The 14,460-nt window shown below is 45.3% G+C and overlaps 1 protein-coding gene across 5 annotated transcripts in view; it reads left to right on the top strand.

The window, feature by feature from the left end:
* Nucleotides 1-14,460, top strand: part of LOC111950127 (active breakpoint cluster region-related protein) — a 237,659-nt gene that overhangs the window by 65,596 nt on the left and 157,603 nt on the right. For 4 of the 5 annotated variants that reach the window (XM_023967508.2, XM_070434431.1, XM_070434432.1 and 1 more), the window contains exon 2: nucleotides 13,151-13,329. In XM_023967508.2, the coding sequence (XP_023823276.2) occupies nucleotides 13,151-13,329 (179 nt within the window). Of the gene's footprint in view, nucleotides 1-13,150; nucleotides 13,334-14,460 lie in introns of all 5 variants that reach the window. The other variant, XM_023967509.2, reaches the window with a different exon arrangement.

Genomic DNA, 14,460 nt, shown 5'->3' with positions numbered 1-14,460 from the left:
GCGTGCGGGGCCATCCGGTGCGAGGGTGGCGAGCCTCGTCTGGTGGTCTCTGAGCTGCGGCTGGGTGTCTGTGCTGCCGCTGGGCTGTGTGTGTGAGCATCCTTGACGAGGTTGGCTGGTGAGTTGGCTCGTGGCTGGGGCGGTCCCAGCGGTGCTGGTCCGGGATGGTGTCTCGTGATCTCGGCGGGGTGGACGTTGCTCCGCTGTTCCTGTTGGAGACGGTCGGGCTGCGGTTTAAAGCCGACGTCCTTTGAGTCTTGGCAAGGATGGGGACTCGTCCCCTGTAACAGGTGAACATTGGTCATAGAGACCCAGTCCAGATCGAGGGTGGGATGGTGCCAGGTTTACATTGGGTCGCAGGCACAGTCCCGGGATTAGGGCTGGCGTTTATTCTTTTGGATTGTGGCAGGGTGGAAGGCCCTCCTCTGTAGAAGGGTTGACACTATGATCTTGTGTTGGGGAAGATGCGGAGCCTTCTCAATCACTCCCCGTAGTGAAGTCGCCACCCTCTCCCTGCTGAGCAGCAGGTCGTTGCATCGGTATGTATGATTATGTGGTTGGCGACCCGAGATGGCCTTACTCAGCAATCCATGGCACTGCGGTGTTGTGGCACCACAACCTTTCTCAGTCTTTGTGTCGAGAAAAGGGGTCGCCTGCTCTCTCCTGGGGCGTGTCCTCCACCTATTGTGGAAGAGAGGTGCTGGATTGGCCTTTTTGGTGTGGGAGTGTAGGTGTGAAGTTGTGCTGGTGGAGTTTGTCCTTGTGGATGGGCATGTGCCACAGTGTTGTCCTCTCTCTCTGCTACTCTCCTTAATGGTCTGAAAGTCTGTTTCAAACAGCCTAATGTACCTTGCACCCATGACAGTTCCAGTCTTGTAGAGGTGATTGTTATCATGGTGCTGTCAGGGGCATCTGTCTCTTTGATTAATCAGTTTCCACCCATTACAAGATCCTCTTCTCTTCATATGCATGGGGTTAGTGAGAGCAGACTGCTGAGCGCCATGCGATTTGGCTGTCATGTAGGAAGATGAGATTACTCACGTCACCTTTTTGTAGAGGTCTGCAAAAAGGGTTTCTGGCCTCTCCTCTAGTAGTTTCTGTTAAAAGCTTTCCTCATTGTGTCATTTTTGGCCTTTTTGTGTAGGGAAGGATCTGCGCTGAGGGGAGTGGGACATGTGTTTGTTGCGCTCTGCTACTAACCGCGCTGCTGCGCTGTTCTGCTGCCCCGTTCCATGGCCAACAGATTGTGTCTGCTGTTCGCGCCTACTTTAGTTCAAAAACCAGCACAAAAGAGTGAAAAATCCTCACACAAAAACTGAAGATAGTTTGCAGTTAGTCCGTGCTACTTTTTGGTTTACTCACTCATGTTGGTCGTTTGATGTAGTTGTATTAACTGCCCTTGCTAGGTTTTTTCTAGCTCGTTTCTTCGGCTAGCCTGTTAGTCTGCTGGCTAGGTCCTTTGTGTGCTAGCTAGCTAGACTCAAAACTTCTTAACTAGGCGCAAAGTATTTTTTCTTCTTCTATTCTTAATGAATAGAGTTGTTGTTCCATTACTCTTGTCTGGAATTCTTCTTCGATTAAGATGTGTATCTCATTCTAAAACCAAAAAGAAAATCAAATATATCAGGAGCTCTCTCTCTCTCTCTCAATCAGTTCAAGGGGCTTTATTGGCATGGGAAACGTCGTTAACATTCCAAACGCAAGTGAGGTAGATATTATACAAAAGGGAAATAAACAATACAAATTAACAGTAAACATTACACATACAGAAGTTTCAAAACAAATAAAGACATACAAATGTTATACTTATATATATATACAGTTGTAACCAATGTACAAATGGTTAAAGCACACAAGTTAAAAATAAATAAGCATAAATATGGTTGTATTTACAATGGGTGTGTTCTTCACTGGTGCCCTTTTCTTGTGCAAACAGTCACAAATTTTTGCGCTGCTGTGATGGCACACTGTGGAATTTCTCCCAGTAGATATGGGAGTTTATCAAAATTGGATTTGTTTTCAAATTCTTTGTGGATCTGTGTAATCTGATGGGAATATTTCTCTCTAATATGTCATACATTGGCAGGGAGGTTAGGAAGTGCAGCTCAGTTTCCACCTCATTTTGTGGGCAGTGTGCACATAGCCTGTCTTTCTGCTTGAGAGCCATGTCTCTGCCTAGGGCGGCCTTTCTCAAATAGCAAGGCTATGCTCACTGAGTCTGTACATAGTCAAAGCTTTCCTAAGTTTGGGTCAGTCACATGGTCACGGTTCTCCCACTTTGTACTCTCTGTTTAGGGCCAAATAGCATTCTAGTTTGCTCTGTTTCTTTGTTAATTCTTTGCCAATGTGTTCAAGTAATTATCTTTTTGTTTTCTCCATGATTTGGTTGCGTCTAATTGTTTAAATTTAATTAAATTAAAATGAAATGTGTCTCTCTCTCTCTTCTCTGTGTGTCTCTCTCTCTGTCTCTCTCTCTCTCTCTGTCTCTCTCTGTGTGTGTGTACTTTTTGGAAATGTCAGTTTCCCTGGGGACTCGCTGCTATTTTAACTCTGCTCTTCTCTGACACGTATTGGTCATGAATATCTCCTATAGCATCACACAACACACACCACTGCTGATGGCCCACACAGAACATGCAAGTCTGGAAGCCAATGTCATGTCTAAAAGTTATGAAACAAGGATAACACTAGGGGTAATTAGCTGTCAACATGAGCTATGACATGATAGACAATATTTGATGTACAGTAACAGACATTTTTCTTTGTCAGTTGAAATGTAGCATGTGTGTTGTAAACTGCTTTCCATCTTCACTGGCCTTTAGAATCTCTGAGATGAAGTGTTGTCATTGATGGAGGTGCTGTGCATCAGATCTTCCCCATCTTCTGTGTACTTGCTTGTTTGGTGTGTGTGTGAGATGGATCACCCTGTCACACTGCAGCAGCCTGTGGGGAGCTGTGTGATGTATGCATTAGCAGTGTCTCTGGTCCACTCACCCATCCTCACCACGCCACTACACAGCCACAACCCAGAGAGCCTCTCACAGAGGGGTTCAATTCCAGTGTCACRACTGTGTGGAGTGGGATGACAAACACCTGCTGTGTATCACTATCATACGCTCACTGTTGTGCTCGAGTTAAAGAAGTGACGGAGTAGCGGTTCATACCAGCCATTTTGTCTCTGGTCTTGCGCCGATTGTGTCTTCATGAGTGGTAGTGCAGTGAAAACCATTCCAGCTCCTGGTTGGCTCATCAGACAGCCCATCAGTCAGCGTTTTCACACCTATTTACAACTGGTNTTCATGAGTGGTAGTGCAGTGAAAACCATTCCAGCTCCTGGTTGGCTCATCAGACAGCCCATCAGTCAGCGTTTTCACACCTATTTACAACTGGTCTGTCTCAGCTGCCGCCAGGGAAAGGGGTGATACGTGTTCTCCACAACCTAAAGGGCCAGCCCTAACTACATCTATCTGCCGTGTGTCTCTGTCGGTCTCCGTCTGTCTCCCTCTCTCCTCTCCCCCTCTCTCTAGGCCAGGGGTTCCCAAACATTTTCACTCGGGCCCAGCATTGGGGAACATCACGCGTCCCCTGTCTTTCTATGGGCACAAGGACTGTTCATGACAAACTGTTCACACCCTTCTTGTTAGTGGAGAGAATTTAGCAGGTTTAATTATTTAATTAATTCCTGCAAATCTACACTTATGGTGTGCAAATCTACACTTATGGTGTGCAAAGAACATTTTGCACTTAAAGTATTTTTTTTCTTGCAGTTCTATACATTCGAAATTGCACCTTGTGCATTCTACTAGTAAGTTAAAAAAAAAATATATATATATATTTTTAAATTAAATAAAAATTGTTGACCCTTTTTCTCTCCATTTTTGTGATATCCAATTGGTAGTTAGTCTTGTCTCATCACTGCAACTCCCATTCGGACTTGGGAGAGGCGAAGGTCGAGAGCCGTGCGTCCTCCGAAACACAACCCAAACAAGCCGCACTGCTTCTTGACACAATGCCCACTTAACCCGTAAGCCAGTCGCACCAATGTGTCGGAGGAAAACTGCACTGCGCCCAGCCCGCTACAGGAGTCAGTAGAGCGCGATGGGACAAGGACATCCCTGCCGGCCAAACCCTCCCCATAACCCGGACGACGCTGGGCCAATTGTGCTTTGCCCCATGGGTCTCCTGGTCGCGGCCGGCTGCGAGAGAACCTGGACTCGAACCAGGGGGGTGAGGGGGCTCGACCCACAGTTTAACAGCCTCGAGCAGTGGTTCCCACTCAAATCATGTCCATCCCAGTTCACCAATTATCCTTCAAATGACATTAGCAAAACATTTATCTGATTTAATGACAGCTGTCATGCCATTCCTTCAGCCCAACAGAGGTGTGTGTCAGTTCAATCAGTGGAGGCAGACACCATTAACAGTATAGATAAGCCTTGTGTGAAGGTGAGAGAGAGAGAGAGAGAGAGAGAGGCAGAGTGTGAAATGCATTCTCTGTCAGGCCGCATTTTAGATGGACCTCGAGAATATATTCTCTAGAAAAGGCCCAGGTCTTTTATTCTCTCTGGGTAAACTCCTTTGATGGTTTGTTTCCCATAATTGGGGCAAGTGGCAGTAATAGGAAACAATGTAGCTAGGTCTAATTTAGCTNNATCAACTAATAAAGAGCCAGTGAACAGAGTGAAGATATGCCCTGCAGTTACTGAAATGACTGCAATTATGCAGGTATGGTTTTGGTATTTAGGCAACGCAGGGAAGGGAATTGATTTCTTATTGGTTGACTCACACCCTCACACAGTGTGTGTAGTTGCTATGGCGCTAACTCTGGCTGATGAGCTCACTGACTGTAACTTCAGACCACAGCTGTTTACACTCTGTGTGTGTGTGTGTGTGTGTGTGTGTGTGTGTGTGTGTGTGTGTGTGCGCGCGCTTCAGGTTGCTTTGTATGATAAATCTCACTAGAAAGCCACAGGCTGATTGATGCCTGCTGAGACTAGTTATTGACTCAAGCTGTGGCCTTTCCTTCCTAAACGTTCTCAATATTAACATTGTATAAATAGTCTCATCTCGGTCTGAAGCTTGCCTCTGACACATTCTCATTCAGGGAAGCACAAACGACTGTGGCGCGTTGTCATGACAGCCTTTGCCCTCGCCATGGAGACGGCCTGTGATTGGCTGTGTCAGGGAGGTGGGAGCGTTGGGGAGCTGTCCATCAGGAGAGGTTGGGGGAATGTTAGAAAGTGACAGCAGGGGAGGAAAGGAGAGCGATGGAGAGGAGCGTGTTGAGTCTGCAGACCAAGGGTTCACTACCCTTCAATGTAACCGCTGGTTAAACAACACGCATCAACACTTAGAAGGGAAGAGGACAGTGATGTATTTGCAGTGGTACATCAGTGCAAGTACTGTGATATATCCCTCAAAAGTTATCTTCCAAGGCTAAAATACTGTTCTCTTGTAATTGTCTTCTATCATCTCTCTCTTTAATGTTTCTATATTTCCTACTCCTCTGGGGTGTTGGATATCTTAGTAAAGTGACGGGTGTAACTGCAACAGTCCTTGACAGATGGTACTGAGGCAGGGAATGGGGACAGAATACATCATCTGAATTGCAGTCCGCACAACTCACGAGTGGCGCAGCTGTCTAAGGCACTGCATCTCAGTGCTAGAGGCGTCACTCCAGACCCTGGTTCAATTCCAGGCTGTATCACAACCGGCCGTGATTGGGAGACCCGTAGGACGGCACACAATTGGCCCAGCATCGTTATGGTCTGGCCGGGGTAGGCCGTCATTGTCAATAAGAATTTGTTCATAACTGACTTGCCTAGATAATAAAGGTTAAATGTTTTTATAAATGAATCTCCAGTCAGTCACCTTCAGCACAGCGGCACTTAAACACATATCTTATGATATAAATGCTTTATTTGTGCATTTAGAACAAAGTGTACTGAATGTCCTGGGCTTTTAAATTCGAGACATGGCAGACTCTGTCACAGAGTTCTACAGTAGCGTTAGGACTAAGTGTGTTACAACACTGCCTTGGTGCTGAGGGAGACTACTGCTTGACTTCCAAATGTGCCCCTTGTCCCTACTCTCTAGCTCCTAACCCCTACCCCCTATTAGAGAGCAAGATGGAGTTAATACCATATTGCTCATTGCCATCTGATCCTTTCAGAATTACATGAAGTAGGCCTATCTAGGGAAAAGCGACTAGGCTGGCCCACAGTGTGAGGCTGTAGAGTATTTGATCCCTTTCATGTCTTCATCAGGCAGTATAACACCTGTAATCATGTTGCTGTGTTTATCAGCCCATTAGCAGGGATCACATTGATGGAACTACAGGCTTCTCCCCTCCTCCCCTAACCTCTAGGGCCCTCATGAATGGAGCACGCAATCAGGCACACACATATGCTGCTGCATTCATTTCATCTGAGAACAAAGATAGGACATTAATTAGATTAAGAGGACTGTCATGCATTATAAATGAGTGACCTCTGAACTCCACACATCTACTTGCTCTACCTCTGTAGGTATTTTTCTGATACCACTGATGTCGTGTGTGTGTGTCATCCAGTATGAACATACTCCATTCAGTCCCTTGTTTATTTTCCTAAACAGCCTACAACTCCAGCTACCTCAGGAAGAACCAACAGTGAAAGTGATTTAGTGAGAGCGTAACAATATCACACAAAGACTAACTGTTGGCTATTCAAAGCAGCCCTGAGCTCAGCGCTTTAGGGTCAGGAGAGGTTTTACGTCTGGCTGCAACGGTGATGGAACGCCACAATACACTAAAGRAATTACAGAACTTAGCTTGATATCCAATCATCCTTTGTTTGTTAACACTCCCCTTAAATCACCTACATTGACCATTAATCAGTGTGTAACATCCTGCTGTGTGAATAACAGCATGTTTCTTATAGTACCACTTTCAATCTATCATTTACAGAACAGTCACTGTTGTAATTCACTGCTGGTGGTGGTTCCCTACCGGAGGCACTGAGGAAGTCAGTGGAAAACCCTCCATAGTTTTTATTTTATTATTTTACTTTCACCTTTATTTAACCAGGTAGGCCAGTTGAGAACAAGTTCTCATTTACAACTGCGACCTGGCCAAGATAATGCAAAGCAGTGCGACACAAACAACAACACAGAGTTACACATGGAATAAACAAGCGTACAGTCAATAACACAATAAGGAAAAAAAGAAAGTCTATATACAGTGTGTGCAAATGGCGTGTGGAGGTAGGCAATAAATAGGCCATAGTAGTGAAGTAATTACAATTTAGCAGATTAACACTGGATTGATAGATGTGCAGATGATGATGATGTGCAAGTAGTGATACTGGTGTGCAAAAGAGCAGAAAAGTAAATAAAAACATTATGAGGATGAGGTAGGTAGATTGGGTGGGCTATTTACAGATGGACTATACAGCTGCTCTGACAGCTGATGCTTAAAGTTAGAGAGGGAGATATAAGTCTCCAGCTTCAGAGATTTTTGCAATTCGTTCCAGTCACTGGCAGCAGAGAACTGGAAGGAAAGGCGGCCAAGGAGGTGTTGGCTTTGGGGATGACCAGTGAGATATACCTGCTGGAGCGCGTGCTACGGGTGGGTGTTGTTATCGTGACCAGTGAGCTGAGATAAGGGCTTTACCTCCAGCCAAGACTTATAGATGACCTGGAGCAGTGGGTCTGGCGACGAATATGTAGCGAGGCCAGCCGACTAGAGCATACAGGTCACAGTGGTGGATGGTTTTGGTGACAAAACGGATGGCACTGTGATTGACTGCATCCAGTTTGCTGAGTAGAGTATTGGAAGCTATTTTGTTGATTTTGGATTGGAGATGTTTGATATGAGTCTGGAAGGAGAGTTGTTCAGGAGTCTTATGGCTTGGGGGTAGAAGCTGTTAAGAAGCCTTTTGGACCTGGACTTGGCGCTCCGGTACCGCTTGYCGTGCGGTAGCAGAGAGAAGTCCATGACTAGGGTGGCTGGAGTCTTTGACCACTCTCATGCATGCCTCAGTGTTCTGTTGGAGTAGACAGCAGATCTAATGTTTGAGAAAACAACAGTAAGTGTTCACCGAGGCATCAGTAAGACCAGGATCTCATGGTCTTAGTTTGACTCTCATGTCTCTGACCATTAGAGAACTGAAGTAGGATAACATGACTCTGACCATTAGAGAACTGAAGTAGGATAACATGACTCTGACATTAAGAGAATGAAGTAGGATAAACATGACTCTGACCATTAGAGAACTGAAGTAGGATACATGACTCTGACCATTAGAGAACTGAAGGGGATAACATGACTCTGACCATTAGAGAACTGAAGTAGGATAACATGACTCTGACATTAGAGAACTGAAGTAGGATAACATGACTCTGACCATTAGAGAACTGAAGTAGGATAACATGACTCTGACATTAGAGAACTGAAGTAGGATAACATGACTCTGACCATTAGAGAACTGAAGTAGGATAACATGACTCTGCCATTAGAGAACTGAAGTAGGATAACATGACTCTGCATTAGAAACTGAAGTAGGATACCATGACTTCTGACCATTAGAACTGAAGTAGGATACATGATCTGCCCCATTAGAGAATGAAGTCTTTAAGGTACTCTAAAACACTCAGACACAAGGTATTCACACTGACTAATCCATTAGCAAACATTAATATTCACATAGACGAACACGTGCAGAAACAGGTACACACAGATAGGAACACACACAGGTCCGCGCAAAGAACATGAAAACGGGAACACAGAAACAGACAGACCAGCAAACCTATAAACGGAGAGCAGTGGAGACCGACAGTAAAGGCCAGTGTCAGTGGAGGCTGTAATTGATACCATTCCAGAATCCTTTGCCAGTCATTACCAGGAGCCCATCCTCCCCAATTAATGTGCCACCAACCTCCTGTTGTGTGTGTGTGTGTGTGGTGTCTGTGTGTTGGAGAGCTGCAGGCAGTGTAGTGAGAGCAGAGTGAGAGCAGAGGCCCTCTTGCTAGCCTACATTCACCGTATTCCACGTATTAGAACGGAGGGCCTTCCCAGTCTGCACTGCGCTCATCCCCTCTCAAACCCCTCCCCAGTCTGCACTGCGCTCATCCCCTCTCAAACCCCTCCCCAGTCTGCACTGCCCTCATCCCCTCTCAAACCCCTCCCCAGTCTGCACTGCCCTCATCCCCTCTCAAACCCCCTCCCAGTCTGCACTGCCCTCATCCCCTCTCAAACCCCTCACACTGGATAGTTGCACCATGAGGGGAGGTGCCATTTTCAGCTTAATCTGTGAATCTTCCCACTGGAATTTTGGGACAGTTACCAGAGTTTTTGCAACCCTGGGTTCACTATTATAATTTGACTATTTTACACGATTGTTTGGCTTTCTATTCGTCTTATAGGCCTAAATCCATTCTCCTTCAAGTAGATCTGTCTGATGATATGGGGATTTTCTCACTCAAGCATTCAGGGCTCTGTGCCTCTGCAGATAATATAAGGGAAGAGAACCTTTGGGATATGCAATAAAGAATTTAGACTGTAGCCACGCAGCATGACGATAGGATTATGCATCACATAATAAATAAATACTCTCATGAGATTGGATTGAATGGGTTCAAGTCTACATTTTGTATTTTAGTCGTCTAGCTCTAGCAGATGCTTTGATCCACAGTGACCTAAATCCATTCTTAAATCAGGCATTCTGATGAGGAGTCTGAAACGGGCACATAATAACAACATCGAGGTTAAAACCTTCAGAAAGGTGTTTAGTTTTTGTGTGACTGTCGTGTTTACACAAGTCAATCCCACCCCCCATCATATGTGATATTCCTTTTCCAATTTGATCTACCATACACCACAATGTCAATATTTAGATTTCCTGTACTGGTAATGACGACATAGGCTACTGGTCTCACGTTTTTATAAAAAATCAATGATGCTGAAACAAGATTTACACAATGGCATAAAAAGGGCTGCATGTGAATCTAAACGAACAGTCATCTAGAGAAGGTTTGTGGTTTGAATAAGCCATATGGTTGCTGTTAGAGTAGGTATATAGCCCTGTGCCCAGTCAGCTGGCTCTCAAGTCCCTGTCACCCAGCAAAACAGATGGCATGACGCGTTGCATGGCAACACAGGCAAGCCCCTGTGTGTATGTGGAAGTTGAGTGACAGRTGGGTGGTCTAGTGGCTGTGTGTTAGCATCTGTGTCAGTGATTGACAGATGGGTTGGTCCCCCCGCCACTCTGGGTCTGCTTCAAATTAGGGCTCTATTGTCTATCTAGGCCTATATCCCACTGGGGATTTCAGATTCTGTGTGATACCCCTTTTATTTTTCAATTAGGAGTCATTTGTCAGTGGTATCACAGCTAGATGCGTTCAAAGCTGCTGCTCTGTGTGGTCTATGGAGACCGTCTTTCTGCTCACGAAATCCAGACAAAAAAATACCGATTTTTGGGGATTTTCACATAGAGTAGTCCTTTGGAGAAAGGATTGTTGACATATTTGACATTTTGTATCTAAAAGCATAAAGAAAAAAAATAATCAAAAGCATATTTATTACATTTTGGCCTCACCTAGGGTTCTTTTAAGTTTCCTTTAATGTTTCATTTGTAGGTGCTACAAATCAAAGATTGGTATCATATGAAGCTTTACTGCTTGCTCTGTAATATGAGTAGTATTTTAATTAAACTTTTATTTTGTAACATTAACTTTTTAATATTAAAAAAATATTTACATGAATATTGAAAATATCTATTTTTTGTTTAGGCCAATATTTCTGTATCTTGTTGAACATGATATACGCTACAGGCATATCACAACATATTCCAGACTGGCGTCACTGACAGTTTTAATATATTCAGCAATATTCAAACCTTGTCTCTGGACCACTCAGGAACATTCAACACCTCTTGGAAAGCCATTCTGGTGTGTCTTTAGAATTCAAATGTGTGTAATTGTTCTGCCAAAAAATACAACTCGATTCCAGGGTTAGGTTTTCAGAAGACTGAGGTGGGTTTTCCTCAACTTTTTACCTGGTTGTTGTTCCTTTCATGTTTCAAGTTGTTATTGTCACATGCACTAATACAGTGAAATATATTTCTTGCTTGCACTTTCCCAACAGTGCAGTAGTACTATTTAAAGTCCTTAGTGATTTGGAGACCGAAGAAGTCGAAGCTCTTAGGGCCATGCACACACCCCCGTGTGTACAASGGGCCCCCGTGTTGAGGGTCAGCATGGCGGAGGAAATGTTGCCTACCCTCACCAGCTGGGGTCGGCCCATCAGGAAGTCCAGGATCCAGTTGCAGAGGGAGGTGTTTAGTCCCAGGGTCCTTAGATTAGTAATGAGCTGGAGGGGACTATGGTGTTGAACGCTGAGCTGTAGTCAATGAACAGCATTCTCACATGGGTATTCCTCTCATCTAGGTGGGTGAKGTCAGCGATAGAGATTGCATCGTCTATGGATCTGTTGGAGCGGTATGCAAATTGGAGTGGGTCTGGGATGATGGAGTTGATTTGTGCCATCAAAGCACTTCCTGATTACAGATATGAGAGCTACAGGGCTGTAGTCATTGTGGCAGGTAGCCTAAGAGTTCTCTGTTATTGTCGAAGCATGCATGAAATGCATTGAGTTAGAGAGGCATCGTTGGGAAGATCACGGCTGGGTCTTCCTTTGGACAGTAGCCCCTGCCACCTGCGTCGGAGCCTGTGTTATAGGATTCCACCTTGTTCTTATATTGTCATTATGCTTGTTTGATGACTCTGTGGAGTTCGTAGAGGGACTTCTTGTTTGTGTCCTCAGCCGTAGCCTCGGGGTTGGCTGGGATAGCCCTTAGTGCGGGTTGCCCAGTCCTTCAGTTTAGTGCCAACCTCAGTCTAAATACAGGGCTTTTGAAGCAACGAACCTTCACTGTGGGGACAAACTCGGCGATGCATTTCCTATTTCTTTTGATCTTGACAAACTCCCCAGTCCCTGCTGGTGACAAGCATACCCATAACATGATGCTGCCACCACAATACTTGAAAATACAAATAACACTATTTGACATGTCAAATAACACTATTTGACCAATCAGGACCTAAATATGACTGCGCATCAAATAATAATTTAACGCGTTCATACGTTTTTTACGTAGTTATTACACGTTGATTACCCTCTCTCGTATTTCATATGTCACAACGATTCATCGATACGTATGCTATGATGCTGGCGAAGTTGTTTTGCGCACCTACAATGCTTGTCATAAAAAAAGCTAGCTAGCTCATGGGAGCAAACCATGTTCTTCCCCAAAAACATAGCAAAACGACACAATCTGTTTCAGTAGCTATTGTTAGCTAGGTAACTATGTAGCTAGGTGTCATCTAAAATAACCCTCATTTACAAGACAGTTCTTCTTAGATTAATGGTGGTCGGACCCATYTATGTGACGCTAGCCACAATAGTGGACTTTGCGGTTAGCCTTCAAAATAAAAGTATGGCATAATTCTACTATTTGCATCACTGTCAATGACATACTGTTATTTTGAAGGTAAACCGCAAATTCCACTATTGTGCCAAATCCTTATTGTGGCTATTTTCACAACCTCACTAGCCAGATGAAGCTAGCTGGCTGCTTATAACGTTAGCTTTGTGCAACAGGGTTAAGTAGCTGGCTAGCTATTTATTTTCATGAACTGAAGTGCAATTTCAATAGGCGAACAACAAGTGGCAACCTAGCTAATACTTAGTCACAAGGATTCCTAAATCATTGCTAAGAATAATGAAAATGACTGCAGCTTCTACTGGTCATTGTTTTCAGGCTGGTTGTATTGGTGCTAACTAGGTACCAAGCTAAAGCTAGCTACACCAGAAGTTGCTGGCGAACAAATTATGCTTTATTACCAACGCAGTATTGTAAACACATCGTTTGTGGCCAGTGTTTGCTTGTTTGCAGGCTTTTATGTACAGCTTTGACAGTGCTACTGTATCTTTTTTGACACGCAAAGACCCAAACAGCGTTCCATAGTATGTATGTTGTGAAGCTAATAGCAGTGACGCTATTACTGTGCAACTCYGTTAGGGTAACATCTGGCTAATATCGGACGATTCCGATATTTCCACCGAGATATCGTGCATCCCTAATACTAACCCCTGTCTSTATCTCTCCTCCAGACTTCAACTATAACACAGACGGGTATGACGGTGACACAGCAGAGGATCGTAAGAGTCAGGACGGTTCAGAGACCATGCCCTTCATAGATGAGTCCCCCACCATGTCCCCGAGCCTGTGTGCCCGTGGCCCCGATGGAGAGGCCATCTCCCCCGTCCCCCCAGAGGGCCTGCTGCCCGGGGTGAGTCACACACTGGAGGACAGGACCGTACTTTAGAGGTTTCCTCTTACTCCTCACAGATCCAGTGCTTTTGCTCTCAACACTTCCTATTCCTAACATTGTGACTACTTCCTGCAGGCGGATCTCTTCAGGCCTGTGTAATTAGCAGTAATTAACCTCTAGAGTTCTATCTTCATGGTAACACTACAGGTGCTGCATTCATGCACAGCCTCCGTCTCTAACTGAGACACGTGTCAGCATCAGCACAGACCACAGCCTCGTCTTAAAACTGAGACACGCTGTCAGAACGTGAGCACAGACGGCACAGCTCCGTCTCTAACTGAGACACGTGTCAGAACTCAGCACAGACGCAAGCCTCCGTCTCTAACTGAGACACATGTTCAGAACTCAGCAACGACGCACAGCCTCCGTCTCTAACTGAGAACACATGTCAGAACTCAGCACAGACGCACAGCCTCCGTCTCTGAGAGCACATGTCAGAACTCAGCACAGACGCACAGCCTCCGTCTCTAACATGAGACACATGTCAGAACTCAGCAACAGACGCACAGCCTCCGTCTCTAACTGAGACACATGTCAGAACTCAGCACAGACGCACAGCCTCCGTCTCTAACTGAGACACATGTCAGAACCAGCACAGACGCACAGCTCCGTCTCTGAGACACGTGTCAGAACTCAGCACAGACGCACAGCCTCCGTTCTAACTGAGACACATGTCAGAACTCAGAACAGACGCACAGCCTCCGTCTCTAATGAGACACATGTCAGAACTCAGCACAGACGCACAGCCTCCGTCTCTAACTGAGACACATGTCAGAACTCAGCACAGACGCACAGCCTCCGTCTCTAACTGAGACACATGTCAGAACTCAGCACAGACGCACAGCCTCCGTCTCTAACTGAGACACGTGTCAGAACTCAGCACAAGACGCACAGCCTCCGTCTCTAACTGAGACACTGTAGACTCAGCACAGACGCACAGCCTCCGTCTCTAACTGAGACACGTGTCAGAACTCAGCACAGACGCACAGCTCGTCTCTAACTGAGACACGTTCAGAACTCAGCACAGACGCACAGCCTCCGTCTTAACTGAGACACATGTCAGAACTCAGCACAGAAGCGCACAGCATA

This window comes from Salvelinus sp. IW2-2015, linkage group LG23, assembly GCF_002910315.2.
Source record: "Salvelinus sp. IW2-2015 linkage group LG23, ASM291031v2, whole genome shotgun sequence".
In the NCBI taxonomy this organism is placed as follows: domain Eukaryota; kingdom Metazoa; phylum Chordata; class Actinopteri; order Salmoniformes; family Salmonidae; genus Salvelinus; species Salvelinus sp. IW2-2015.
Note: the sequence above shows the minus strand (reverse complement) of the source record. Positions and strands in the feature narration are given on the sequence as shown.